At 41.6% G+C, this 25,899-nt stretch overlaps 1 protein-coding gene across 2 annotated transcripts in view; it reads left to right on the forward strand.

Annotated features, from left to right (window-relative positions):
• Positions 1–1,220: 1,220 nt before the first annotated feature.
• The window catches only part of CCBE1 (collagen and calcium binding EGF domains 1), a 100,906-nt gene continuing 76,227 nt past the window's right edge, over positions 1,221–25,899 (forward strand). For both annotated transcript variants that reach the window (XM_030005554.1, XM_030005555.2), the window contains exons 1-2: positions 1,221–1,340; positions 1,469–1,549. In XM_030005554.1, coding sequence (XP_029861414.1) covers positions 1,240–1,340; positions 1,469–1,549 — 182 coding nt within the window. In that variant the 5' untranslated portion in view covers positions 1,221–1,239. The remainder of the gene's footprint in view (positions 1,341–1,468; positions 1,550–25,899) is intronic.

The raw sequence follows: 25,899 nt of genomic DNA on the forward strand, positions 1-25,899 counted from the left end.
TCACAGAGAGACAGGAGACTGTGGTGACAGCAGATGCTGCGCAAGTCAGGGAAAACTTCTGACAAGTCCCAGAGTTTCCAAAGTAAGAGTCCACCTATCGTTAGCCTTCTTCTGGGTACCGGACAACATACTGAAGGGATTAACAGTTTAATCGTAGCTTATTCATATATGGGGATCTCCATTATTCATTTATTTAACTTGCTATTAGGGTCTTCCTGTTACAGACAGGGGAAACTGAGGCACACAATGGTGAAGTGACTTGTTCAAATGTTGCCTGTGGCAGAGCAAAAAATAGAAAGGAAGTTGCTCGAGTCTTCTTACACCCCTTTACTACTTCTGTGCTGGTTTAACAGAGGAGTTACAGTTTGTTACTTGCATGTCCCTGACTTTTCTGGTTGTAATAATACACGAGTACGTTCCGTTGCTCGCATTTCCCTGATCTTTCTGTCTGTAAAATGAGGTTATTTCTACTGCAGGTGAAAGTGCTAGTAAGGCTGATTTGCACACCTTCGTTTCCCTGGAGCCTTTCCTACTGGTAGGAAGTTAGGTGGTGATCCAAGCCAATGCATGGGCCAAACACTTTGCCAAGGCAGCACCGTTTTGCAGGTTTGCTCTCCCGGTCCCAGGCAGTTTAACCGTGAAAACAGGATATGGTACAGCGGGCCAGACCTGACGCACTGCTTTATCAAAGTCTGTTGTCGTTAATGTCCTTTTTATGAATGGCGGGGAAGTGGCAGCCCTACAGAAGGATAAACAGCCGTCGCAGCTGAGATGCTTTGAACTGCTCCGTTCCTTTGGGAACGAGATTTAAGATAACGCCGAATCTGGAAAGCATCAGCGATGGTGCGCCGAGAGCCGCTGGTCACCCCCGCGGTTTCGGACCTTTCCATCCCTTTCTGCCCCGCTCACCCTGGGGCGGGCACCCTCCCCTTTCCCCCCTGCTCCCTGCGGCCGGGAGGGGACCGGGGGCTGTTGGGCGGGGGCGGCCGTCGATGCCCCCTCACCCCCACCGCACATCTGCCGCGACCCCGCCACATCTGGCCGCCTTGCCCCTCCCCGCCCCGCCGCGGGGCCGCATCTGCCGGTACATCTGGGCGGGCGCGGCCCCTCCCCGCGGGCACATCTGGCGGCGGCGGGGGGCGGCCCTCCGCCGGGGCGGGAGGAGCGGCGGGTCGGCGCAGCCCCGCCGCCGGCCGGGGCGGGCAGAGCCGGCGCGGCGCGCAGGGGAGAGGCGGCCCGATGGGGCGGCCGGCCGGCAGCCTGGCCCCGCTCCGGCTGCTGCTGCTGCTGGCGCTGGGGCACGCCTGGACCTACCGGGAGGAGCCACAGGACGGCGACAGGTGGGTGTCCCCCGGCCGCGGACCCCCGTGCTCCTGTTTCTGTGCCTTGCCTTCCCGCGCCCCCCATCCACCACCTCCTTTTTCCCTTTTCACCCTCTTTTTTAATAATCCGACTCCCCGCCTTGCAGGGAGGTTTGCTCCGAGAACAAAATCGCCACCACCCGCTACCCCTGCCTGAAGCCCACGGGCGAGCTCACCACCTGCTTCAGGTGAGCGCCGCGGCGGGGGGGGGTCGCGGAGGGTGGCTGTGTGGGTGCGCGGAGCCGCGGGGCACACGCGTGGCCGCGGCTCGGGGCTCGCTGCCCGCGGGGAAAGTGTTGCGCCCCCCCCCGCCCCCCGCCGCCAACCCCGGGGGCGGGAGGGGGAGTGCGGGGGGCACACGCGTGTTGGTGTCAGGCGCGGGGACGGCAGCGGCGGCATCTGTTTGCCTCCCCCCTGCTCTGTGCTAACCCACCCCGACATTTCTACCGCCCCACGCACTAGGGAAACAGATAACTTGGTCACATCCCTCTCGCGTTCGGCATCTCCCTTGGCAAGTCCGGCTGTTGCGCCAGCGAAAGGCTTTAGTAACTCGCTGCAAATGTCACCTCAAAGGGCATCGCTGGAGAGGGTGCCTGTGGTTTTGATAGCCATGTCCTGGCCGTCAGTCATCGATACAGCGAGAGAGGCTTCCTCTGACCTGGATGTCTAGGAGTGTGTTGGAGCTGTAGCTGCATCGGTTGCAGGATAATCAGTGGGATCAACTGGATTCATGCAACCTGAAAGCCATTTGCATTTAGGTAGATGAATCATACCCCAGAATGAGTAACTTCTTCAGCAAGCAGCTCTGGGGGAGACTTCGGCAGAGGCCTCTCAAATTAAGTAAGATGAATCCAACCCCGAGTTTTCGTTTTTCGTCTGTGTAGTTGAGAAACACTGTCTGTTTTTCAGAATAATTTTAAAGCTAGTTTAATGATGACAAATGTCCAGAGCAGTTGACATTAGATGTGCTTTTGGAGAAATATACACAAAGTATGAGCACGCACATATCTCTTCACTGATGTCCTCGGATTAGTCCCATCCCCACAGATGAGATGTTTCATCTATGAGAACTGCTTCTTGTGAGAGGTTACTTTGTTGAGGCAGCTGTGCTCTGCCTGTGTGTGCGTATGCCTGCGTGTGGCATGGAGCCATTTATATATACCAAAAATACGATAAGGCACATTAATGCTTGTGAAAAGCGTTACAGAGATCATCCATTGCTTCTCAGAGTGTTTTCTGTTTGGCATAAATACCAGAGAACTGCAGACACATGGTGCAGTGGTGTTGTCCCTTGCGCACACACTCGGGGCTGGTTCATGCCCCCCGGCAGCCATAGCCACCTGAGAAGCTGTCACACCCCTGCCCAGTTCTCAGCAGCGTTAGCATCCTTACAACCCCTAGGAAGGGCTCTGCGGGGCTTGGAGACCACTCTTCCCTGCTTCCCTTACCTGCTCTCTCCTCTCCCTGTGAAGGTGAGGCAGAGCCCACTTATAAGCAGCTCTGTATCAGCACAGAGCACTTTTTGGAGAGAGACAGTGTGTAGGTTTTGCAGGGAAGGAGAGTACTTGGTTGAACCTGCAATGATTCTCTGGTGTGGGAGCAGAGCACTGGAGTGAGCAAGGTTGTGCTGAGTGGGGAGTTACTGAAGGAAGAAGCCAGAGTAGGAGCTGCATAAAGCAGCACACACATGACAGTCCTGCTAGTTACTGCATGTCCCCGAATCTGTCTGAGCAAAGTGGGTCTGCTTTGTGTGTAATGGATGACGACTTCACAGGCTCCACCAGCTGCTGCGGGCCACCGTACAAAGAAAGCAGGACTCTGTCCAGCTGCCAAGTCCCACTTTCTTTCATCCTTGCTGAGGTATTTCTGACCTTTGGGCTCTGGTTGTGCTGAGCCATCCTTCCCTCGCCGGCTCTCCCCCTGCACAATCCCAAGCAGTATTCACCATCCCAAACCAGCACAGACTGTGAATGAGCATTTCCAAATAGCTGCATTGCACTCTAGATTGTTTTGGTGCATGTTTTCAAATCTTTTCTGGATATATGACTGCTAGAGCTGCCTTGCTTTAAAAAAAGAAAAAATCAATTGCTATGTAATCATGTGTTTTCAAGGTCTAACCTTCAGGGTTGGATGAGGAGGGCTCCATCCCCCACCGTGTGAGGTCTCTTTCATGATGTCGTACGCACAAGAGCAGGGCAGCATCTCCGAAGCAGAGGTGTGCGGCTCAGCAGAGCATCTCTGCATGGAAGACATACCTGTGCTGCGGTGCGCTGCTGGTCCTGCCCCTGGGAGGTGTGCCACGCTCTGACATGGACCAGCAGCATCACCCACCTGTGATGGTGAACCCAAGGGGAAGAGCAGCATCCCCATTGCTCCTGGTAGCAAGGTGTGCTTCCAGCAGGCACGTGGGATTAACCTTGGCAGAACATGTTTTAATTTAAGATTCATTAATATTTTGAGGTTGAGGCTGTTAACAAGATGACAGGAAACTTGCAAGTGTTGACTAATCCTGTGGTGCCTCAAGGTGGGTTTTATTTCATAGGACATTCAGGTATTATTTTCTTCCTTTCTGACCTGTTAAACCGTTCTTATCTCAACCCACGAGTTTTACTTTTTTTCCTTCCAGTTCTCTCCCCCCATCCCACTGGGGGGGTGGGGGAAGTGAGTGAGCGGCTGCGTGGTGCTTCGTTGCTGACTGGGGTTAAACTGATATTTAGGATTCAGTTTTCACATCTGGAATGACAGTGAACATTTAAAAAATTTCAGCTGGATAGAAACTGAGCTGTGTCTTTAAGGAACTTTCCCTCCAGGTTTCTGAGGAACTTGATTTTAGTGTTCTCATATTTATTCTTAAAAAATTTAATTTTTTATCTTCCTAGACAGTTTTTTCACAGTATTTCACTATGAGAATAGTTATGAATAATATAGTAATTTATATACATTGTTAGAGGTAGTTTAAAATGATAGTTGATGTCAGCTGCTATTTACTATTAGCACACACACCTAATTTCTTTACTAGGTCAAAGTACCTTTTGTCTAGAAATTAAACAAACGGACACAAAATTTATCTCATGTCATAACATGTCAGGCATAAGGCAACATGCACCACTACTAATGATCTGCTGTGGAATTAGTTAAATAACAAAAGAAATACATTTGAAGTCAGATGTCAAAATTCCTGAGCAAAATTAGGTTTTCAGAGTGTAAATTCTTGACTGAAAACAATTTCATCCTTTTATTCCTCCTGCTGGAATTTTTCATGAAAATCAGCATGTTTGCAGAGCACTTCAATAAAAATAGCATCTTTTCATCACAAAAAATATTTCTTGAATTTTTTTTTAACAAGATTTACTCATGAATAAAGATGAGCCAAGTAGAGGGCCAAGCCAAAAGTGGGGCCAAGCACTGAGAATATATTGGCATTTTTCCCTGTGGTCATAGCAACCTTGTACATAATTAGATGTATTTTTCCTTTTTGCATGTGTGCAGTCTGGCCCTTGGCTTAGTTTGATCTGTATTTTTTTAGATGTTCTCTGTATTTATTTTCATAAGAGTACAGAGGAACAGATGCAAAAAGCAGTGGGAGCTTGTACAGTATCTTTTCAGTGCAAATCTCACTTAAACTCTTGTATGTAACTGCACAAAGCACCTGGTACTAATGGCCCCATCATGTAGGTACAGAGAGTAAGTTCTGCAGATATTTTGATAATGTCCTTGTCCAGTAAGACTTTGGATTCCTTCTGTATGCAAAATTCATCAAATCTGATGAAATTTGGACAGCATGAGAATATGAGGCCCCAATCATGTTACTGTCTTCTCCAGCTATTTGAATGTGATGTTAACCTGTTTCACTCTCAGACAGACTTTTAAACAATTTGTTAGCATGTTTAATTACATGAATGTTGCTGCAGTTTTTTTCAGTGCTTCCGTGTGTTATCACTTGCATGTTACAATTCAGTTTGTACATCTTAGCAGCAGTCCTTTTCATTACAGTCCTTCATTCATTTTAATTTTAAACAGTGCTACTGTGCATTGATTCTGTGTTCCAGAAGGAAAAGCAGCATCTGGTGCAGGCATCCCCTTGCTCTATCCTGATCATGTAGCTGTGTTCCCATAAGGGCACGGTAATTCCACTTCCAAGTTCAGGAGGCTCAACATCTAATCTGGTACAATTTATTAATTGGAGTTGCTTCCTTTTTAAAAGCCAGCAAAACTTGATGACCTAATTAACTGTTGTATATTAGGAGAGCTAAATATTATATTCAGTTGGAATTCAAAGAGTGTAGTGAAAATGATTCAGAAAGACAATATACACACTTAACAGAAACACTTGCTAGTGGAAAGCTGTTTGCCCGTCACCAGTGGTAGGAAGATTCAAGCATGAAACAGATGGGAAAATGAGACTATTTGTATCCCCTGACTGTGCAAATCTCTTTGTCTACTAGACACTTAAATATTGTAAATTGACTTGAAAGAAATAGTTTTGCTCCTTTCCAGGAGTTTTTTATAAAAATAAAGGGCTAAATTAAGGAAACCAGTATACATGAATCAGGCAGATGAAAATTTGAACCTGCATCTGCGTAGCCTGGAGGAACACTTTAGCCATTGCCTTCATGGGCAAAGGGAAGGTTTTTTTTCTTTTATTCAGCTGAAACTATTAGTCATTCCCTCTCAACTTGCAAATAAAATTGACTCAATTAGTTGACAAAACTGATTTTTTTAAACAAATAGACTGTTGACCTGGTGAGAGAAATTATCCATCTTTCTCTGAGGTCATGGTGATCATCTCTATTTCCTGCATTTTCTTCTGAAAATGAAGTGTTCAAGTTCCTCAAGAAACATATTAATAATTCTGTGTGTGTAGTTTTGGAGGCTGCTCCTGCTCCTTCCTTCTGCAGGACCAGCAAAGAGTAGGAGGTTTAGAATAAGAGTGCTTGGCAGAATAGGCCTAGCTAATGATGGTAAAATCTTTGTAAAGATGAGGCAAATTTTACATGTTATGTCTGCAAATAAGCCCCATGTTATGGGGCTTAAATCTTGGGTTAGAACTTAATCAGTAACTTTTTTTGTAGTATTTCGCAAGCAAAAGGTCTTTTAAATGGAATGAACACATTTCAGTGTAGGTCGTCAGCTTCTTCATCTGATAATTAGCAGCTACAAGTATTTTACAGAGGCCCTCCCTACATTTCAGGTTTTAACTTTTGCTGTGAAAGATTGCTCTACACTTCATAACAAAAAGACAGTTCAAATGTATTGCAGAAGAGAATGCATGGTTACTTACACCCTACTTAATTCTGATGCTAACCAGAGATCGCATGCCTCAAAAAGCATTTCTTTTTACTCTCTTGAATGCTGATATTGCTGGTGGAGCCTACTATTTTTATAGACTGTATCATTTTGCACATTCTTAAAAGATAAAAGTAATTGCAAGTAAGTTGGATTGTAGCTGTTTCACAAAGAGCAGCACTTTCACTAATATGCCCTTGGGGACCATATGCAATTCCTCGTTCCCAGATACTCGACGAGCGTGTTGCAGAGCTTTCCAACAGGCAAAAAAAATGCTGTATACAATTTTGAAGCTTTCAGCTGGAGTAAGCAAGGATGACGTTTTGTCATCTTATCTTCTGACTTTTCAGAGATTTCTTTTTTATTGTTGCTGTTGTGTTTCCTCTCTGAAGGTTTGCTAACCATTTCAGTTTTAATAGAACGGAAAGAGCCCCAATTGATATATTATAATATAACAGTAAACCCAAGAAATTTATCTGATTAGAGTGAAGTACTGCTTAATCTTCAGTTATCTTGCAGGGAAATGCACTCCATGGTGGAATTTTGCTGAAAATTTAAGAGAGGATATGACTTTGAATTTTGTTTTGGTTTTAGAAAACTAGAGACACACAACAGCTGTAATTCCACATCTGCCAAAAGAGTTTCTTTACGTTTCAAAAAACTAACAGTATTTCTTTTGTACATAGTTCGGTGGTGAACTGCTGTGAGCTGCTAACTGTGCATCACTTGGGGTAGCGTCAGCAACTGAAACATCCCCATGTAGACCGTGAGCGCTGGTGAAAACAGCTGCAGCAATGCTACTTGGTGATCAGATGCAAAATGAGGAGTGTCAGAACTTAATAATTTATTCATCCTATGAAGAAGCCTGTGAATATGCATATAGTATTGGACCTTTTGAACTCCATATCAAACCATCGTCATGAAAACGATGTATTCAGCAGCTTTGCGATGTGGCACATCTGTGGAAGGAGTGCTGCTCTCCGAGTCTCACTAGTATTAATTCTACTAATTCATGCACTAGCACAGTGTTTATGAAGAGATGCAACGAACATAAGTGTTCCCCTAGTTAAAAAGTTTTTGTTGTCTGTTTTATATATACATTGTAAAAAAATCTTCCTGGAAATTGTCATCACAGGTAGACTTTCCTACATATGGATAAATTAAACTTTTGCTTCCGTACACTACTTTTTTACAAAACAATGTATGCTACAATGATGCTAAAACGTTTTTCCCAGCTTTCCTAGAATTTTTTTCTCCCTATTGCTTTGAAAGTAGCACTTTGAAATGTCATGGTTCTGATTGCAGTCAGTCCTTAGTTTGATTCGATTTCCTTTGCTGTGATTGCCAAGGGAACAGATTGCTCACAGTTACTGAGACACATTGTGAATATCTGCCGGGTAAGAGTAACACCAGTGCCACACACGTGCACACATGTCTGTAGGTTCCATTCTGCTTTTGGTGGCCATGACTTTATGGGTCACTTTGCTGTCTCAGGTACTAAGGCTAAGGATCTTAATTCTTACTGAATTTTGGTGAGGTTAGGGATGCTTGGGATCTCAGCAGATGTGGATGCTGTTGGCTGGAGCAAAGCCTCCTGCAGCAAAACGCAGTGCTGCTGTGGGTTTACTGTGCAGTGTCTCCTTTGTACAGCCAGTTCACTCCAAAATGAACCAATATAATTAATGATCTTTCAGACCATTGAATAATTACTGTGAGTGGTGCGCTGAGGTAGGACATGCTACAGTTAAAGGATGAGGTCTGGCAAATGGTTGTTCGTGTAGTCCAGAAGTTTTTGATGTTCACATCAAAGCATCTTGGAGAATTTTAAAACTGGCAAGCCAAGAGCTTTATGATAAGTGCCCTTCTTGGTGGTTTGATCAATAATGAAATCCAGGTGCATTGCATTATGGTTTTCATCTACAGAATATAGGGTTAAATGTGAACTGACTTTCCCGGGCGTGTCGTCTAGCTTAGAGACTCCAGACAAACAAAATAGTAGCCCCAGGGCCTCCTGTGGCTGATACGAAATATGTAATAAAAATAGGCCGCCAAAGGGAATATGACTTTTGTAATTATCCTAAGTATTGTATATGCTCCCTAAGGTCAGGCTGCTTTGTCCTTAAAAAAGTGATTGCAGTCTCTCTTGCTAACAGCAGGATGTTATAAATACTTGTATTACTGCTCCCATTGTGATAGAGACCAGTTGAGCTGGGTTGTTCTGTACTGATTGCAGTCAAAATAGGCAAGACAGAAAAGGCAGGAATGGAAGGATAAAGATAGGGAGCAACAAGGAAGAGAAAGGAAAAAAAAACTAGGGGCATGGAGCAGGCAGAAAAAAAAAAAAAAAAGAATATAGACATAAAAAGAGAAAAATTCCATCTTGCTGGTGGTTGTGTGACAGATACGTGTGTGATAGAAGGAGGTCATCACAAGAATTATAATTTAAATGCTTCCAGGCTTCTATTTAAGTAGAGCTCAGGAAAACAAAACATCAGCCAAAACCAAACAAAAACACACACGCACGCACCCCGGGGAGGATGCCTACTCTCCCAGCTAGACTTGGAGCTAAGCTACAGGAGCTGATGCATCTTCCCTTGACAGCCTGTCCCCTTCCTTCCTTCCTTCTTTCCTCAGTTTGGAAAATCTCTCTCACCCCCTGTAAAGCATGGGTCTGTGTGAGGGCAAGAGGAACACCTTACAGGCAGGTATTTAAATTGCCCATTCAGTCTTGGGTCAGTTCAGATTGCCTTCGCTCATTGTAATAGCACAGAATTATTGGGAAGTAGTTGACCATGAAATATTTAAACTACGCTTGGAAAAATAGATCAGGCTTGCTAGACATCCCAGATAAGATGGGATTGCCCATATTCTGCTGTGAAAGCCATTGCCCAGTACAAAAAGCATGTGGGCGACAGATTCTCTGAGGCTTCTGTGCTTGCCTGGTTTTCTGTCATTGCATGTTTGGGAGAGCAGTTACTGTGTGTGTGCAACAAGGTCACACAAAGCAGGTGTGTGTGAGATATCTGGTGTGGCCCGTACCGCTGATTTGCAGATGTGCAGAGACACTGCACGTGGGTTAGATCTCATTTCAGACTGTGCTCACTCTTGTATAATGCTGGTTGTTCGGGGCACGTGTGATTTTGGGTTTCACTGAGATTGTGCTGAATTCTCACAGCCTTGAGTTTGATCTTTTGGTTTTTGTCTCCACCGCAGTGCCCTGAGTCCCAAGATTACTTTTCTCTCAATGTGTGTCATTGCTGAGTGTTCAATTCCAGTGTCACTTCAGCTGGAACTGTTGGTGATGGCAGAGGGCTTTGGTTTGTGCTAAGTCAGTGACAGGGAGAGGATCTGCTCTGGAGACCTTTGATTGTGCTGCTTATATCTCCTGCAGACCCATATGGGTCACTCCAGGTTCCTCTCTTTAAAATTCATGCTAGGAGGCTGAGACTTGTGCCTACCATCCAAATAAGCAGAGCTGACTTTGATTTACAGTAAAAAAAACTTTCCCCAAATTCTGCTCAGATTTTTTTTCTCTCTGCTGTCCATTTTCTGTTTGCTCGGTTTCAGTTTTCAAACTAATGGTGTCTTCTTCTGTAAAGTAACAGTAGCAAATGTCACTCTACTGCTCTGCTTTGCTGCTTCTTCTATGTTGTTCCAATTGTAAGCAGAAACAATGGAGAGCAGAATCCATACAGTGCTGACTGGGTTTCTTCTTGGCCTAGGAAAAGAAAGCAATTTGTCTGCATCTCCTTAAGCGTAGCTCTGTTTAACAGTAAAAGAGAAAAACAATTTCAGTTGCAGACAGTAATCTCAGAGCTTAGTTGTGTTTGGAAAATCCTTCTTGCTTAAAGAGTGTGTTCCATCATGTTGTGTTGATTTCATTGTTGATCCTAGTTCAAAACATGAAGTACAAGACCGTAAAGCATTTAGTGTACATCCAGCTATTAAAAACATATACTTCTGGGTTTTTTGTTAAACTGAAGTTCTAACCACATCCATTTTAACCGATGATCTGTGCTGGAATTTAAATAAGGTGAAATACACAGTGATTATATTAACTGTATTAATATTAGCAGACATTCAGTAGTAAATGCACATGAAAGAATTTTTCTCCTTCCTTTTCACTTAGCTGGGAGCTAGAGCAGTGCATACACAATGTTTTAAGTGGGAAAGAGAGGCAAAATCAAAGCTATAATCTGAGTTTTCAAATGGATTGTTCTTGGAGAATGAATAGGTTTATTATAAGTCAAAGGTAAGTTACACTAGAGAGTTTGGAAAAATATAGGACAATATTCATCTGGGCTAGCAAATGTATGACAAACAATAGTCTTTCTGTGGAGAAATTAGTAGTGCATAGCTTCCGATGTAAAACAGCAGTGTTCATGTTGGCTTCATAGTCTCTCATTACCCTCCCTCAATGACCACCTAATTCTCCGTAACAAGACGTGTAAGTCCAAGAAGTTAGATGGTACAGTCTGCAAAATGGATGAAGAAGTACATGAAGTATTATTGTAATATTTTATGAGTAATGGGGAAATGCTTACAATTTAGAAATCTGTGAAAACACACCAAAAAAAAGTATGCTCAGAATTCTTTGTATAAGAGAGAGCAAATAGCTTTATTGGATGCGTTCTTTCTTTGCAAATAACTTCCGGCCCAGAGCTCCAGTGTCTCAGTGGAATGTTAATATCTCTATGATCACATTCAACACATTTAATATATGTTGTAAATCTGACATCTTGCCTATTCAACAAGATTCTATTATCATACTCAATTTTCATCATAGAGTTTATTATCATAGCTGCACCAAAAAAGCAGTGTCGTTTCCTAAACATTGCTCTCTGGAATTCTGACAAAACCCCTTAGTTTAGAGATTATTGCCTTTGAGAGTTGAAATGAGTTATAATTCAAACAAAAATAGCCAGAGGGAAAATTATTTAATCTTTATAATAGCATCTGTGGAAAGAGAAAAAAACAGTGAAAATGGGGTTGAGGGTCTTTGGTAGATCTTAGTGGTTGAGAAGAAGAGAGTGAGAGAGAGACTTGAGGGACCAGGGGTCACTAGAGCTACTGTTTGGTAAATGCTTGATTCTCCTGGGGATATGTGGTTTTAACTGCAGCTTCCTAAGGCAGGAGCAAGGAGCAGTGGCAGAAAGACATGATGGCAGTCTGGGCTGATCTCTGTGCACTGCCTGGAAATCAGTAGCATGATGAACCCAACTGTGGTTGGGCTGTTGGTCTGCATGATGGCCCAGACAGTCTACGGGCAAGCATTGCCTCAGACTGTGACTCTTGTGGTGCCTCAGATGTTGGCTTCTCCATCTATTACATAATATTCTGCTCATATGGAAAATAGTATATTTGCTTAGGCAGATGTATAAAGGTTGGTTTGATGTATATCTGGATTTTAAAAGCTCATTAGGTTTTTTTGGTTTGTTTTGTTTTTCCTGAAGAAACTGTATGTCTAATCTACCGGACTCTACTACTCCCTGGAGGCTACAAATGCATATCCAGAGAGCAGTTGCTGAAATTGCTTTAAATTTCAAAATTGAGAGATGAGGAGCCTATAGAAAATGAGTCATTGTTTTCTTTTTTTTTAATTTTTATGGAAAAAATCTCATTTCAAGGTTTTCTGATTTTAAAATGAAGAAACACAAAATAGAATGTGATTAAAAATGGAGAACATGGGACACATTTTTATTCTACTTTGTCCTGCTTGCCTTCTAGCTTGTCTAATAGCAAAACAGAAGTTATTAAAAATGTTACTGCTGAGCTTGTTTCCCTGCCCACTCTCACCCTTCAGTTCCCCACATTTCTTTCTTCCATACAAAAACCAGTAAAATAGGGCTGAGGGAGGGAAATGGGACAACCTGACACTTCCCAGTTTTCAGATCTTTCTGTTAAGAGTCTCCTTTAGGAGTCCAGGCTCAGTCTGCTCTCTCCGTATAGGGTCAAGGGGGAGAAAGGGAAAGAGTTATCCTTCAGGCCAACTTAACAGGTTCTATTTCTTCTTAGTTTTAAAACTTCTTAAAGAGAAATGAAAATTCCGCTGTGATATAACTTCAGTGAAGAGCTTTACCCACAGAAGTCTTTTAAAGACAGACCTGCATTCCTGGCATCTCAGAGTGCATTCAAACCTTCTCCTTGTATTTGATCTTAAATTAGGTCCTTCTCCTGCAGAAATTTCTCTGTGTGGCACAGAAGCTCAAGAAAACTACTTGACATGCATGAATGTGTTTGTAGGACACTTTCCTTTGTGGTCCCTTCTTGATTCTTCTTAGAAGCTCACCTGTGTTAAATGATGGCTCTTTTGGTCCCCTGCATGGGTACTAAAGACGCTGTATGAAAAGATTTGCAGAGGGTTGCATTTCCATAGCTCTGCTGACTTCCCTGGACATATACCAAAGTGCATCCATTTGGGAATTCTTCATAATTCTTCACATTCCATGAAAAAAAGAAAGCAAAAAGTTGTTAAAGCAGATTGAATGCATCTTACCAATGAAGCAAGTTCTCTGCTTGACTTTCCAAGCTGAGTTTATTGGCCAGAGTCTTGTTTGTGCTGTTTGTTGTCCTCACACTGACCCATAATTTGAGTTGTGGTTTTATTGAGCATGCCTGGAAGGGTCCTTAACGGTGCCCCTCCAGATTTACATCAGTGGGAGTATTGCGACCCTGGGAGGCAATGTTGTTTAACCTTAGGATGGACTTGCCAGGAGTTGAGTTGTAGTTCTAGATCCTGGGCTAAATTTGTGTGCTCCTCAAGGAGCCGTATCATGCCAAATTCTGCCTTCAGTTACCCGCTAAGGTTTACTATGGGATGTCAGTATCAGCTACTTCTCCAGCTATAAAATGGAGGAAAAAGCCTAATTTATGCCTCACAGAAGAAAGAACTTGACAGATTACACTGAAGATGTAGTGTTCCTGTTACAGCAAAGAAGTTCGCCATAAATCGAATCTTCAAATAACTTGCTCGACTGACTTACTTATGGTGATTTGCTGTCATTCCAGTTCAACAAAATGCTACTGTTTGAGATAAGAAGAAAAAATGCTCCTTTCTTAAACTATATTTTTCATATCCACCAAGAGACAAATTAGATTTTTGTGATGTTTTCTTATGTTGCAAAAATATCCAGAGTATTTCCACAGTGGGAGTAAGCTAATGGTACATCACTGGAACATCTCCAGTGAAAATAACTGTGGTGGAGTGAAAAGACCAGCAGAAAACAAGTAGTCGGGAGCAAGAATGGCTAACATGTACACATATATTTATTTACACATCCTTGTTTGCAATATGGACTGCTGGATATTTTTAAGTACCAGGAAAAAGAGACTTCAAACATTTTCATTGACCTTACAGCCATTACAGTTAAAGTTGTTCCAATGAAAAGAAAATTGTTCCAAGAAATTTTCCTTAAGGACTTGGCAAAGATTTAATGCAGGACAATTATATCTTCAGGATGGAAATCGAGAGGAAACTTTCCTGTATTCAGATTCCTCTTAATTGTGTTTTAGGGCTGAAGACCTTGGCTGTATTCCATATTGTCCAATTTGTTGCTTTGCTCTGCAGGGCTTCTCTTTTGGAAGAAAGAACCAAACAAATATAGCAATCCTTTTATTAAATGCCATCTTGACCTTGCTTCTTGGAAGTATAATGGCCCAGAGGATGAAAAATTACAGCAAGTGTTTATTACTGAAATCCAGTCTCAGTTGTGAGAAGATTAACTGTTTCAAAAGATTCAAACATCATGCTTGCTATGGTGGGATGCACGTGGAAAAAAGCTGCAAAGCAGCATCAGAGAACTGGAAAAGTCTGTGTAATGTCTTGCTCTTGATGCACACAATTGGTATTTGTGGGAAATGCTTGAGAACATGAGTTTCAGAAGTGCGACCATCCCTCACTGCCCTGTTAGCTAAACAGACTGCTGAGGGGAAGACCTGGACCATGAATACTTACATCATCCCAAGCTGTCCAGTGATAATGGCAGAAAGAAGCAGAGGCTTCCAAAATTTGGGTTTGGAAGTGAAGTGTCAAATGGGTGTTCTGTAATGGATATTAGTATCTGAATAAAAAGCAACTTTATTCCTTTTTTTTAGTTCTTTTTTTTTTTTTTTTTTTTTGTAGGAAACCTGTAGTTCCTAAGCCCATTAATATAGCATGAAAAAAGTCTGTTTATGAGAAAGGCTTCTTTGGAGGAGCAGGTTCTTCATAAATACAGAAGTAGACACTAGCTTCTGTTAGAAATAGTTTTTATTTTAAAAATGGCTAAACTGCAGACTTTAAATGATTTCAAGTCTTTCCTTGTTACTGGAGACAAAATGAAGTTGTTTGTCTTTGAAGATACTTTTCCATCTTTTACCCCATAGCAGGAAGACATTCCCCATTCAGAAGACTCCCCGAAACCTTTCGTGGTATCTTTATGCAGTGTAACTGTTAGTTTCTTGGAGAGAATAATTTTTTTTTTTTTCACCCTTTCTTACTGAAGCATGAGTTTTACAAGTAAACACAGGATATTTTTTTTTATTATTTGGTAGCCGCTGTAAAAATGGCAGCTTATGTGCCTGCTTTACTCAGACTAAATACACCATCTTTAAGAGATTTTGAGAGGCACAGACACCTACTGCTTTTTGTTTGCATTGTTTATAGTAAGCCTTTATTACTTCTGTTTACAATATTTTTTTTTATTTCCTTCTTAAGAAGTAAATTTTCCATAATGTACTTTTCTGTTAAATGCTCCGAGGTAGTTCATAGGCTGCAGTTGGATGGTCCATGATTCCCTTCGTAAAGTCAATGTTTAGATGGAGCATTAGCCATAGAGCCCTTAAGTTTTCCTTTTACAGCATATAGCTGAAAATCATAACAAAAGCAAATTATTTATAAACTTAGCATCTCAGCTGTTGAAGTTAGGAAGGTTCTGGCAATGTCTTAGCTGTCTGTAATGGCAGAGCATGAATTCTCTTAGAAGAAATTTAGGTTGAGATATGACAGCATATACATGTAAAAATGCTACATAAATTGCTGTCTTATCCAAGACAGCAAGAATACCTCGTGTTTGTTTTCTAGTGCCTGTGAATAAAAAGTTAGCTAGAGTCAAAACCTGTTTTGCAGCACCAGTGCAAATTTGATGTAGCTCCACTGGCTTTGATTGACCTTCTCTAGATTTATGCTGCTTTAAGTGATGGTGAAAATGAGATTTAGCCCCTGGAATACATTTTGTGAAATGTCTCCCAGTTCCCTTCAGGATGAAGTAATTTGATTGTATTTTACAAGGAATCGTCTAACTCAGCAGTTGTTGCGTATGAGCAATTAAGTTCTGGTTTTTCAGCACTTTTCTGTCTCACCGTAGATTTTTAAAGTTATTTTTGATTGTGGGTAATACAGGATTTAAAAACAAAAACCAAAAACCAACAAAACCCAACAAAACCCAGCTTCTTTCTTGCATAATTTGTTTAGATAGTCAGCAGTTCTGGGCTGCTTGTAAATAAATAAATAAAAGATGTGCAATTTTAAAAACTGTTGGAAATCTTCAATAGACTGGTGTACCTTCACTAGAAACTATAAGCAGGCCTTTCTATTTATAGCCCTGTCTTGTCAAGATCAGCATAAGTTTATTCTCATCCCTGTGATGCCCTCTGGGACAGATCGTCAAACCATTTGGATGCTTCACTCCATCGATTTTGGTAGGTGTCAGATGCCTACATATCATCTGAGGACGTGTGCTCAAGTAGAGGGTATATGAAATAAAAGATTAGCGATGCTCAGTAAATTCCTGTATGTGTTAGCATTTTGTAACTTAATGACATGAAAAAAAACCCCAGATTACCAATCTCATTTTAGAATATGATCAAGTCTGTGTTTAGTATCTTTGACAAGCCAACTAGGATGATGCTCTGTATTCCCTCACCGTCAGATCACTCCCTCAGTTCTTCTCTGAATTCTCCCATGTTTATCAGCATCCCTGAACTGCAGAGAGCAGAAAAGACTCTTAATTTTAAGGTTATATGTGCTGCTTCCAAATGCCAAGGCAGAATATACTCTCTCTTTTCCCTTGTTAATTATCCAAGAGTCTCAGCAGTGGTTTTGATTACAGGGCTGCATTTTTTCCTTCCTAGATGTGTGACTTTAACTCATGCAGTTTTGTACAGATAGCTGCAAAGTTGCCTCAAAGTTTTCTTTTTTATTTGCTTGCAAATATTTTAGCTTTGTTAAAGAGTGCTGCAAGAAAGCAGAGAAGTGGAAAACACTTCAGCCTCACCAGGAGTATGGGGAGAATGTTTAAGTCTGCTGAAGCAGGAATTGGATATGCCCAGAAGGGAGAAGCCCCTGCCAGCACCAGGGCATGGCACGATTACACTGTCCTCCCCACAGTCCCTTGTACTGTGCTGTGTGACATGGTACCAGAGGGTAAGTCTGAGAGGAAATTAAAGACACGGATCTGATCACAAATGTAAAGAAGCACAGATTTTGAAGAGAAAATTAATCCTGGATCATTTTCATTTTGGGGCATGTGGAGTTGGAAATGCAGAGATGCAGGATGAGCACCAATCTGCCATGGTGGCAAAGAGGAAAAAGCCCATTAACTTGAATAAATAAGGGAAAAATGATGTCTTTGAAAACTCTAGGCTTCTTGCTAGAATTCAGAGAGAAACTGAGGCAGCGTTTCCCCTGGAGCATCCAGAACTGTGAGGAGGTGCTCTGAAATGCCCCTTGTTCAGTTGTCTGAGAAGAGGCAAGGGGTGTGCATCTCGGGAGAAAACTATGCATTTTCTGTCTGCTTTAGAGATGTCACTCTGGTCAGACTTTCTCCAGTGTTTTTTTAGAGGAATATATGCAATTGCTGGAGCGTTTATGCTTTTCTAACACTCCTGCTTGGTGGATCATTGCCTCTGGTACTTAGATGTTTGGGAATGAGAGAAGATAAATAGTGGTCAAAACTTGGCAGGATTTGATCCCCAACAGGGATTACCTAAACCCTTTGCTGTTTCATGTATCATTTAAAGAGGCAGCTTGTTGTAGGTAAAATAAATTTGTCTGGCCTAGTGAGAGTATTGGGACAATTGTCTCTATCTGGAGATGATGCTGGAAGTGAGAGGCATATGTGCTGGCCAAGGCACAGGAGGAAAGGTCTGGTTACAGGACAACCAGGAACTGGAAATGAGAAAGGCAAGTGTGGTGCCAGAGTGTATGCAGTGAAGTATTTTCAGTAGTGGTGAGAAAATTTTAATACTACTGTTCAAACTCTTGGTGAGACCTCAGCTGCAATAGCCTGTGGAGTTCTGGTTGTTAAATTGCTAGGATGAAGAGTCACACCTGGGACAAGTCTTTCAGAAACAGGGACAGCCCATGTGATGGGAAGAGGGAAGTGGTTTAGAGATGGAAAGAAGCAACATCCCTCTTGGAAAGGCACAAGCCAGTCCTAGTTTAAAAGTTATATAGCTATTGAGTGATGATGAGTACCAAGCTTTAAGACATTGGTCTTCTTAGGTGTAGTGCCATATTCATGTGAAAGTCAGCTTCTGGTTTTGGAACTGGTTTGCCCTGGGAAGTCTGGACATGGTGATGGGGCCTTGCAAGCACCTATCTTGGAGAAGTTGTCTTCCCTCTGTTGCATAGCTCAGCTTGCAAAGCTTTCACTAGCTTGCAAAACTGTGCAGGGTAATTTTCTTCCTTATGTATGTAATGTAACCAACTGTCTAGTTGGCTAAGCTGAGCCAGTGTATTCCCAGCTCATGCGGGAAGTGCTAGTGCCACCCTCACGTCTAACAAACCAGCAGCCCCGAGGCTGTGGTCACGCTTACTCTAGTCTGGAGGTGTTTGGGGTCAGCACAAGCGGGCTGTTAGGGACACCAGTTCTACCTCTTGCATTTGCACTAGTGCCTGTGGTTTTACCACTGACTTCTGCAGGCTGGAAATCCTCAGTCTCACAAATCATGGGCTGGTGCCTTAGAATCAGATGCTTCTTCCTCTCTGGTGTTTTGGCTGGCCTTTTCGCTTTGTTATTGAAAGTGGTGAACGTGGGAAATCTTATCTGTTGTCTGAATGACTTCCATAGCTGTGCTCAACATCCTGTGATGGTGCTGTCTCTTTATGAGCGTCTCCCTTGTCATTGTTAACATGGAACAAATATCCCTGGAAACAAACAAAACAAGGAAATATAGAAAATATTTGCTATAAAACAGAATTGTGTTTAAATTGAAGGTCTTCCCAAGGAGTTTACTAATACACGCTTAGAGCAGAGCATGCTTTGTCTAGACCTGAATGTTGACTTTTCCTTCTGAATCCTAGCAGGATAATGTGGGGTTCTTTAAATGTCAGAGTCTCTTTCATGGACCTAAATCATGGTAAGTCTTTTGTACAGAATGATTTAAAAGCTGAAATGGAGTTAAAGCCTTAATGTCATGAATGTGCATGAATTCTTGAAAAATTAGGTTTTTAATCAGTGAACAGTATTTTATCATAGTCCTTTTTGAGGGTGGAGAGTATGTTTGAGCATGCTTTTCTCAGTACCTGATCCACAGATCTGAGTGTCTAGTATCATACAGTATCTCCAGTGATACAGTTCTGGGTAATAGCCCATGGTGTTGTTCAAAGAACAGAACTTTTGCTCTTTATGAAGTTGTTCCAAGTGGCAGTTTTGGGATTAGATGTCTCAAGATATGTGTGAAAATAGAATGTTTTGTATGCATGCCGCCTGCTCAAATCCAATCCAGAGGCTGCTGGTATACAGGTTGGGATATTTTGGCTTTGCTTTCTTTCATTAGGAGAGTGAAGAGGTGGGTTGTTTTGTTTAGGTGACTTTCACAGATGCTTGTTACCAAATAGTAACAGAGCAAAGGCTTGACCTGGAGGTTGACTCTCCAGTGACCCTTAAAGTTAGAATAACTGAGAAAGCAGCAGTTGCACCAATAAAAGCTTCAAATGAGCTGAGGGCTAAGAAAGGGAGATTGTTGCTTATAAGAAGAACTGAACCGACGACGGCAGAAAGCTGATACAGGAGCGACATGAGCGATATTATCTCTCCAACAGACGTGACTGTGTTCCAGAGGCTGCAAGGTCAGACCCTGGGTTTGCTTAAGGCCACATGAAGACCAAATACATCCTTTCTATACTACTGTAAGCAGGGACCTGAAACAGGATAATTAGCATTATTAGAATGAGCTCTCTGCTTCATGGAACTTCTCTGTGTATTTCTCACCCAAGAAGAACAGAAGAGTCTTTGAAAAAATAATTTCTAGCAAGTTTGAAATGACTCAATGGCCAGAAGGAGAGAGGCTACGGCTGTACTTTCCACTGTGTGTAGAAATTGCTCAATCTAGATTATTTTTACCATGAGTAGGATCTTACTATGGAATGAGGATTTACAGGATGAAGTCAAGGCAAACACGTCCCAGCCATCTACTTAACTTCCAACCCAACATTTAGAGCTGTTTTCTCCTGACCTTCTGTATTTAAGGGTCACTACCACAAATACCAGAGGTTTTGGGGCAGATTCTGCCCTTTTTATTATTTTTGAAGTCCTTGGGCCCTGAGTGAAGGACAGCTCAATCGTGAGTCACAGCAGCAGACCATCTTCAAAGGCATTCTGATGGCTTAATGGAAAGAAGCCCAAGCTTGCCAAATATTTGAGAGTTACTGACACATTTAGTGCTGGATATGGTCATGAACAGCTCTTTAGAAATAGCCACGACGCAAGCTGGTGACTAACAGCGAGGAGGGCTCAAGGGCACTGGAAGATCATTTTAGAGTAATGCAGTTGCATGGGTACTTGGTTTAGGCACGTGCCACATGGTGACAGTTCTCTAACTTCGTATATAAAACAAACAGAATGGAAAAAAATACAATTAAACAATACCAATGACTTATTCCGGATCCTGATGAATTGTTATATACTCTGTGTCAATTTAACAACCTGACAAGTCTAAGGCCAGGAGGTAAAATGAGCTAGATGAAACATTTTACAGAAAAGTAAACCAGTGGACTTTAGCTCCTCTTTAGCTCCTGGGTTTATTTTCTTTGCATGTTTATTTTTCAAAAAAATTAGGATGCTGACATGATGAAGTTACTTGCTGTGGGTCAATGTCTTCCCAAATGCAATGTCAAATTAAACCAAATCCCATGCCTAGACTCTCTGAGTTTTGACAGGGACTGCCCCTGGAGCTTGTGGGGACACGAGCCATCAGCAGCTGATACCTCAGTGCCACTGAGGAGCCAGGCCACCTTTTCAGGTGGATCTGGTGGCTGGAAACACTTCCCACAGTTGTAGCCTATCTCATCCTCCAATTTTACTTTTTTTTTTTTTTTTTAATTCCATTTTCCAGTACAGAGAGGAATATGGAGGGGGGGGGTTGGGGGGGGGGGGGTGCCACCTACCAAAGGAAGCTAGGAATAAGCCAGATATTTTTGCTGTAATTACTTGTTACAGGCTAAGAGCAGTTGCTGTGTCTAGCTCGGGATTTGAAAATATAGTTCCAGTTCTAAAGCCAATAGAGTATCTCATGCTGTTATTTTGGCAGGGATCTCTAGAGGGGTACAATTTAGCAAAAATGGGTGGAGACCTCAAGAAACATTAACTTTCTTGGAAAAGTCTGAAATGACCAAATATTATGGGAGAGACTGGAAGAACACAAATTATCTCTAATCTCCTGAGAGGTATCAGAAGTAAGGTTTTCTCAGGCAATATATGATCTCTCATATCTATCAACTGAAATGAAAATCCCAATGTAAAATCAGGGTTGGGAAGCACTTTGTAGAATCTGACAATCCCTGATATCCGTAATTTATACCTGGGTTACGGGCAATGTGAAACAGTATTTTAAGCTGTGACAGCTGTAAGCTTGCTGTAATTTTTAAGAAAAGACATGAGGAAAGAGCCGTAATTTTAGTGGGTTTTAGGATCTCTGTTCCACTTGTCTTGAATGGGATCTCAATGCACGCTTGAGAATGAAATCAGCACAGGAAGCTTTGTGCTCTAAATAGAAACTAGGTATGTTTTTTTAAATCCCTACGCAATGCAGGATTTGGGGGGAAAGAGATCACTCTGTTGCTAACTGGTATAAGAACTGCTTTTTCCTCCAATATAGATTATTTTTTTACCATCTCACATTCTAGTACATGTAAAGGATTTTTAGACACTCATATGACGTTTGTTCATTTATTGGGTTGGGTTTTTTTTCCCCCAAACTAGGCCGGTATTTTTAATTTCTGTTACATAGCGTCAGTGAAATAAAGGAAGAACCACAGGGGCCCTAAGGACACAAGTGGTGTTTCATATTCAGGGGAAGCCGGAGGAGCTGTAAATCCTGTAAGAAGAACACTGTGAACACAGTAGCTTGTAGTCTGAGGAAAACTGTCCCAATCCTCCCTAAATACAACCTCTGGTCTGGGTGTGCAGAGCCAACCTGCCATCCCTGCATCCTTCTGCGTGTTCCCCATGGGAAGGTGCTGTGGGCTGGCAGCGAGGGTGCACAGCGGGGACTGGATGCATCGCATTGAGGACACTATTTTTTATTTCTCAAGCAACAAGTCTAAACTGTATCTGTGCCTGATAATGGAGCCAGCTCCTGCTAATATCAGTGTCTCCCATCAACTGGTGTTAAAACTGGGTGGGGAGGATATGGGTAGGAGGTTACACCAAGTGCCCGCGAAGCCTTAACAGTGATCTGTTTCGAGGAACAACATGATATTTACTGTGGGATAAAAACCTAAATTGCTTGCGTTTTCGCTGACATGTTGCCAGTGGTGCTTTAGAGCTCAGACCACACAAGGAAAATGGTGTTCCAGGATATATTGCCTTCTTAAAGAGAGACTCTGAGACTATGACCTAATGTTTATAATTGTGAGAGTTATTGAGAGTCAATTGAAAATGCAAAATTCCCAAGTGATTGCATTTATCACTTGTGTGATTAGCATGCGTGTGGAGTATAAACAGCTGAACAAATCCAAATGGTTGATGCAGTTCATCAAGAGAAAGAGAATTAAAAATATGTCAGATATGGTTGAAAATGTAGGTAAGGCATGATTTTAAACTCTGCTTAGAGAGGATGATCAAAGGATTTTTTTAATGGGCTTTTAATAATTTCTGGTCCCCATAAATGTCTGGGCAAATACAGTTTACCTGGAAACTGATAGGAATATTGATAGAATCACTGTACTCAGTGGGATTTTACACATTCAGATATGAAAGCTTGCATTGTGAATTACTCCAGAGAAGGTTTGGGTTTAGCAAAATGTTCCTAAGAGGAGCTTTACTTTTAGCATAAATATATTAAAATATGCTAAAATATATAGCATAATCTTTATAATGTATATAATAAAATTTGTATAATACATATATAATCTTATATATTTATATCTTTTTATATATACTTATAGAAAAATAAGATTTCTTTATCATTTCCTAAGGCACCATTTTATAGCACTGTATTTCTGTGAGTGTAGCAAAGGTTTCTTTAGGTGAGATTTCAGTTTGAAGTCTGCAGCATCTTGAAAATTACTTTTAAATTCAGATTTCAGTGTATGTAGTTGAAATTGTCTATATCTTGGATGACAGAAGGCCAGATATTTAGTGCTAGTCTGTAAAACCTGGAAGACCTGTTTTGTTGTAGATGAAACACAATGATTTCTGTATTCTAGTTATATCTTATTTTTACATCTTTGTGGGCTCAAGAAAGAACACGAAATGATTTTTTTTTTTTTTTTTTGAGCTTCCTTTCAGAAAGATTTATTATTTTTAGGTTTTGGCTAAAGTTGAAGTTAAGGATTTTTCCCAGCTTACTCCATTTCAATGTGCCTGCATCCTGAAGAAAGAATCTGGGAAAAGAGAGTGCAATTACAACTGAAAATTGCAGACAAGTTTCGTTGACTTTGTAATGAGTTTTGCTTTGTGCTGTTTTACCCCTTCTTGTTTATATATTATTTTTAAGGCATGTCAATGTTAATTAAAAAAAATTTTTTTCTCTTTTTTCTTAAAAATAAGGTGAATAGGGACATGTTCTTTTTTTAAAGTGCTCATCTGAAAAGGGTACTTAGAAAGTTGGCTTATTGGTGGTAACTACTGCCAAAATTATTATCCATACTGCTATGATATGGGAATGTTTCACAAGCAATGCCTTACTTCTATGTCTTTGTTCGTTTGTGAAGGTAAATTCTGCTGATCCAGAAACTGCAGAGATATCTACAAGGTCTTTGCTGGAAATGCAAGCTAGAAGGTGCTTGTCCAGGGGGCAGCTTCGAGACAGATTTATGCAGCTTTCTGTTTGCGTGCAGATGGAGTTTGCCGAGGGGTTGGGAACACTGTTTTTATTGGGTTTGTTCTGTTTTTTCTTTTGGCTGACTTTGCCCATCTTTGTTCACTCAGCCCCGGGAGTGTGCTGTGGTTGGGACCTTGCACTTAATTCACATCAGCAGTTTCAGTAAACACTTAGTAAATAACAGATCACGCGCTTAAAAAAAGATATGCTTTGGGATGCCTTTTTTTAACAGCTTTAACACCTGTATTATTGGCAGTTTTTAACAACACTGTATGTCGCATGACCGTAATCCAAGAACAGTCACGCATTGATTTTAGAGAGACAAATACTCGCGGACCAAGGGGACCTTTTCCATCTGCTCCCTTCTGCTGAGCATCAGATCTTCCTGTTGGCATTGCTTATGCTTTGGATGACTTTGTCATAAAGCCTGGGGTGATGAGGAGTTGAATGCCTCGTCTGCACACGGCATGTCAAATTTCTGTAGTCGTGGTGGCTTGCAGTGTGGGGGACTGCCTTAAAACCATCCTCTTCTTATACCAGCCAGGTGTCTCAACTGGGCTCTATGAAGGTGGTGGTTTTCTCAGTAAAACCCATGACTCACATTTTCTCTGCTTAGCTTATGATTTATTCCTCAAAATGGCCCTAACATGCATTTCTTGTAAATGGCCCATAGCCTCATGAGAGCAGCTTGGCTCATCTGCTCTGGCTTTTGAAATCCTAATGACCATTTAATCGAGTAAATGTGAGATAGCTGTGAGCTAGAGCTGGTTTCATGGCTCTGCTTGCATTTAATGGTGTCATGGTCTTCAAATGATACGTATCCTAAAGCGTTAAACCATCCCACTCACTGATGGCATTAAGCTATTTTCCATACCCATGGTCTAGCTGTGCATCTGCGGCTCAGTGTGAATTGCCCCGCAGTTGGGGAAGTCACAAATATCCATGTACACTGTCTTTCGTTACACAGCTTAATGAGATTTCTGCGTCCCCTGGAAAACCGGCATGACCCACAGATGGGTGGTAACCACATTATTTTTCTGCTGCTACCACATCCCCATACTTCTAACATCTTCTCCAAAGAAAAGGCATAGTTATGTGTAACGGACTGTAAAAAAAGAAGGTAAAACAATTGCCAATATTACAACTTCATATTGTTAAAATTTATTTTAAACAATAGAGGGAAGGACTATATTACAAATTTTTTTGAGTTTGTTTCCATATAAGCCTCCAGGTAATGTTGAGAGGCTGGTTTGTAATTTCTGTGCTAATGGCAGATGCCCAGCAGGAGATAATTACCTTTCAAGAGTGCCTGGCTTCTTTTTTAGGGACTTAAAATAACTGGCCAGCAGAGAAGAAACTGTTCCAAAGTTTCATGTTTGGGAAGAGGTTTCCCAAACTACAGACTTTTATCAAGAACAAGTGAGATACTGAATGAACATGCAGGCAACTGCTTAAAATCTGACTAAAGGAAAATTCTTCTCCAAACAACACAAAAATACAGGAATGTGTTTTGTCAAAGTCACAATTCATTGAATTAAAATTTCTCAGAGCTGACTGCTCACCCCTTCTCTTAGAGCACAAACACAGAACATATTTTTCCATTTTCAAACCCTCTAGGTCTGGAGTCTACACAGCCATGAGAGAGAGAGGAGCTTGGTCGTATAGCTATGATGGGGAATTTAAAAGTTCTGGTGAAAGTTTCTATTAATTTACATCTGCACTGTGAAAAACCTCGGGATATCAAATTAGATAGAAATAGAGCATCAACCAGGTCACTGAAATTACACACGACTTTTATCCTCATATTTGCAAGAAGGTGTGAATAGGTCCTTCTGCAGTCACCAGACTGCAGTCCGCATTTTACCAGTCTTAACAGAGTGCTCTCTACATGATTGCTTATAATGCTGATACAGTATCTAGTATTAAACCGTGTATTTTGTGTAATCTTTTTTCAGTAATGCTGCAAAAACATTAGTTACTAAAAAAAAGCATCAAACCATAGAAA

This window comes from Aquila chrysaetos, chromosome Z (assembly GCF_900496995.4).
Source record: "Aquila chrysaetos chrysaetos chromosome Z, bAquChr1.4, whole genome shotgun sequence".
NCBI classification, from domain to species: domain Eukaryota; kingdom Metazoa; phylum Chordata; class Aves; order Accipitriformes; family Accipitridae; genus Aquila; species Aquila chrysaetos.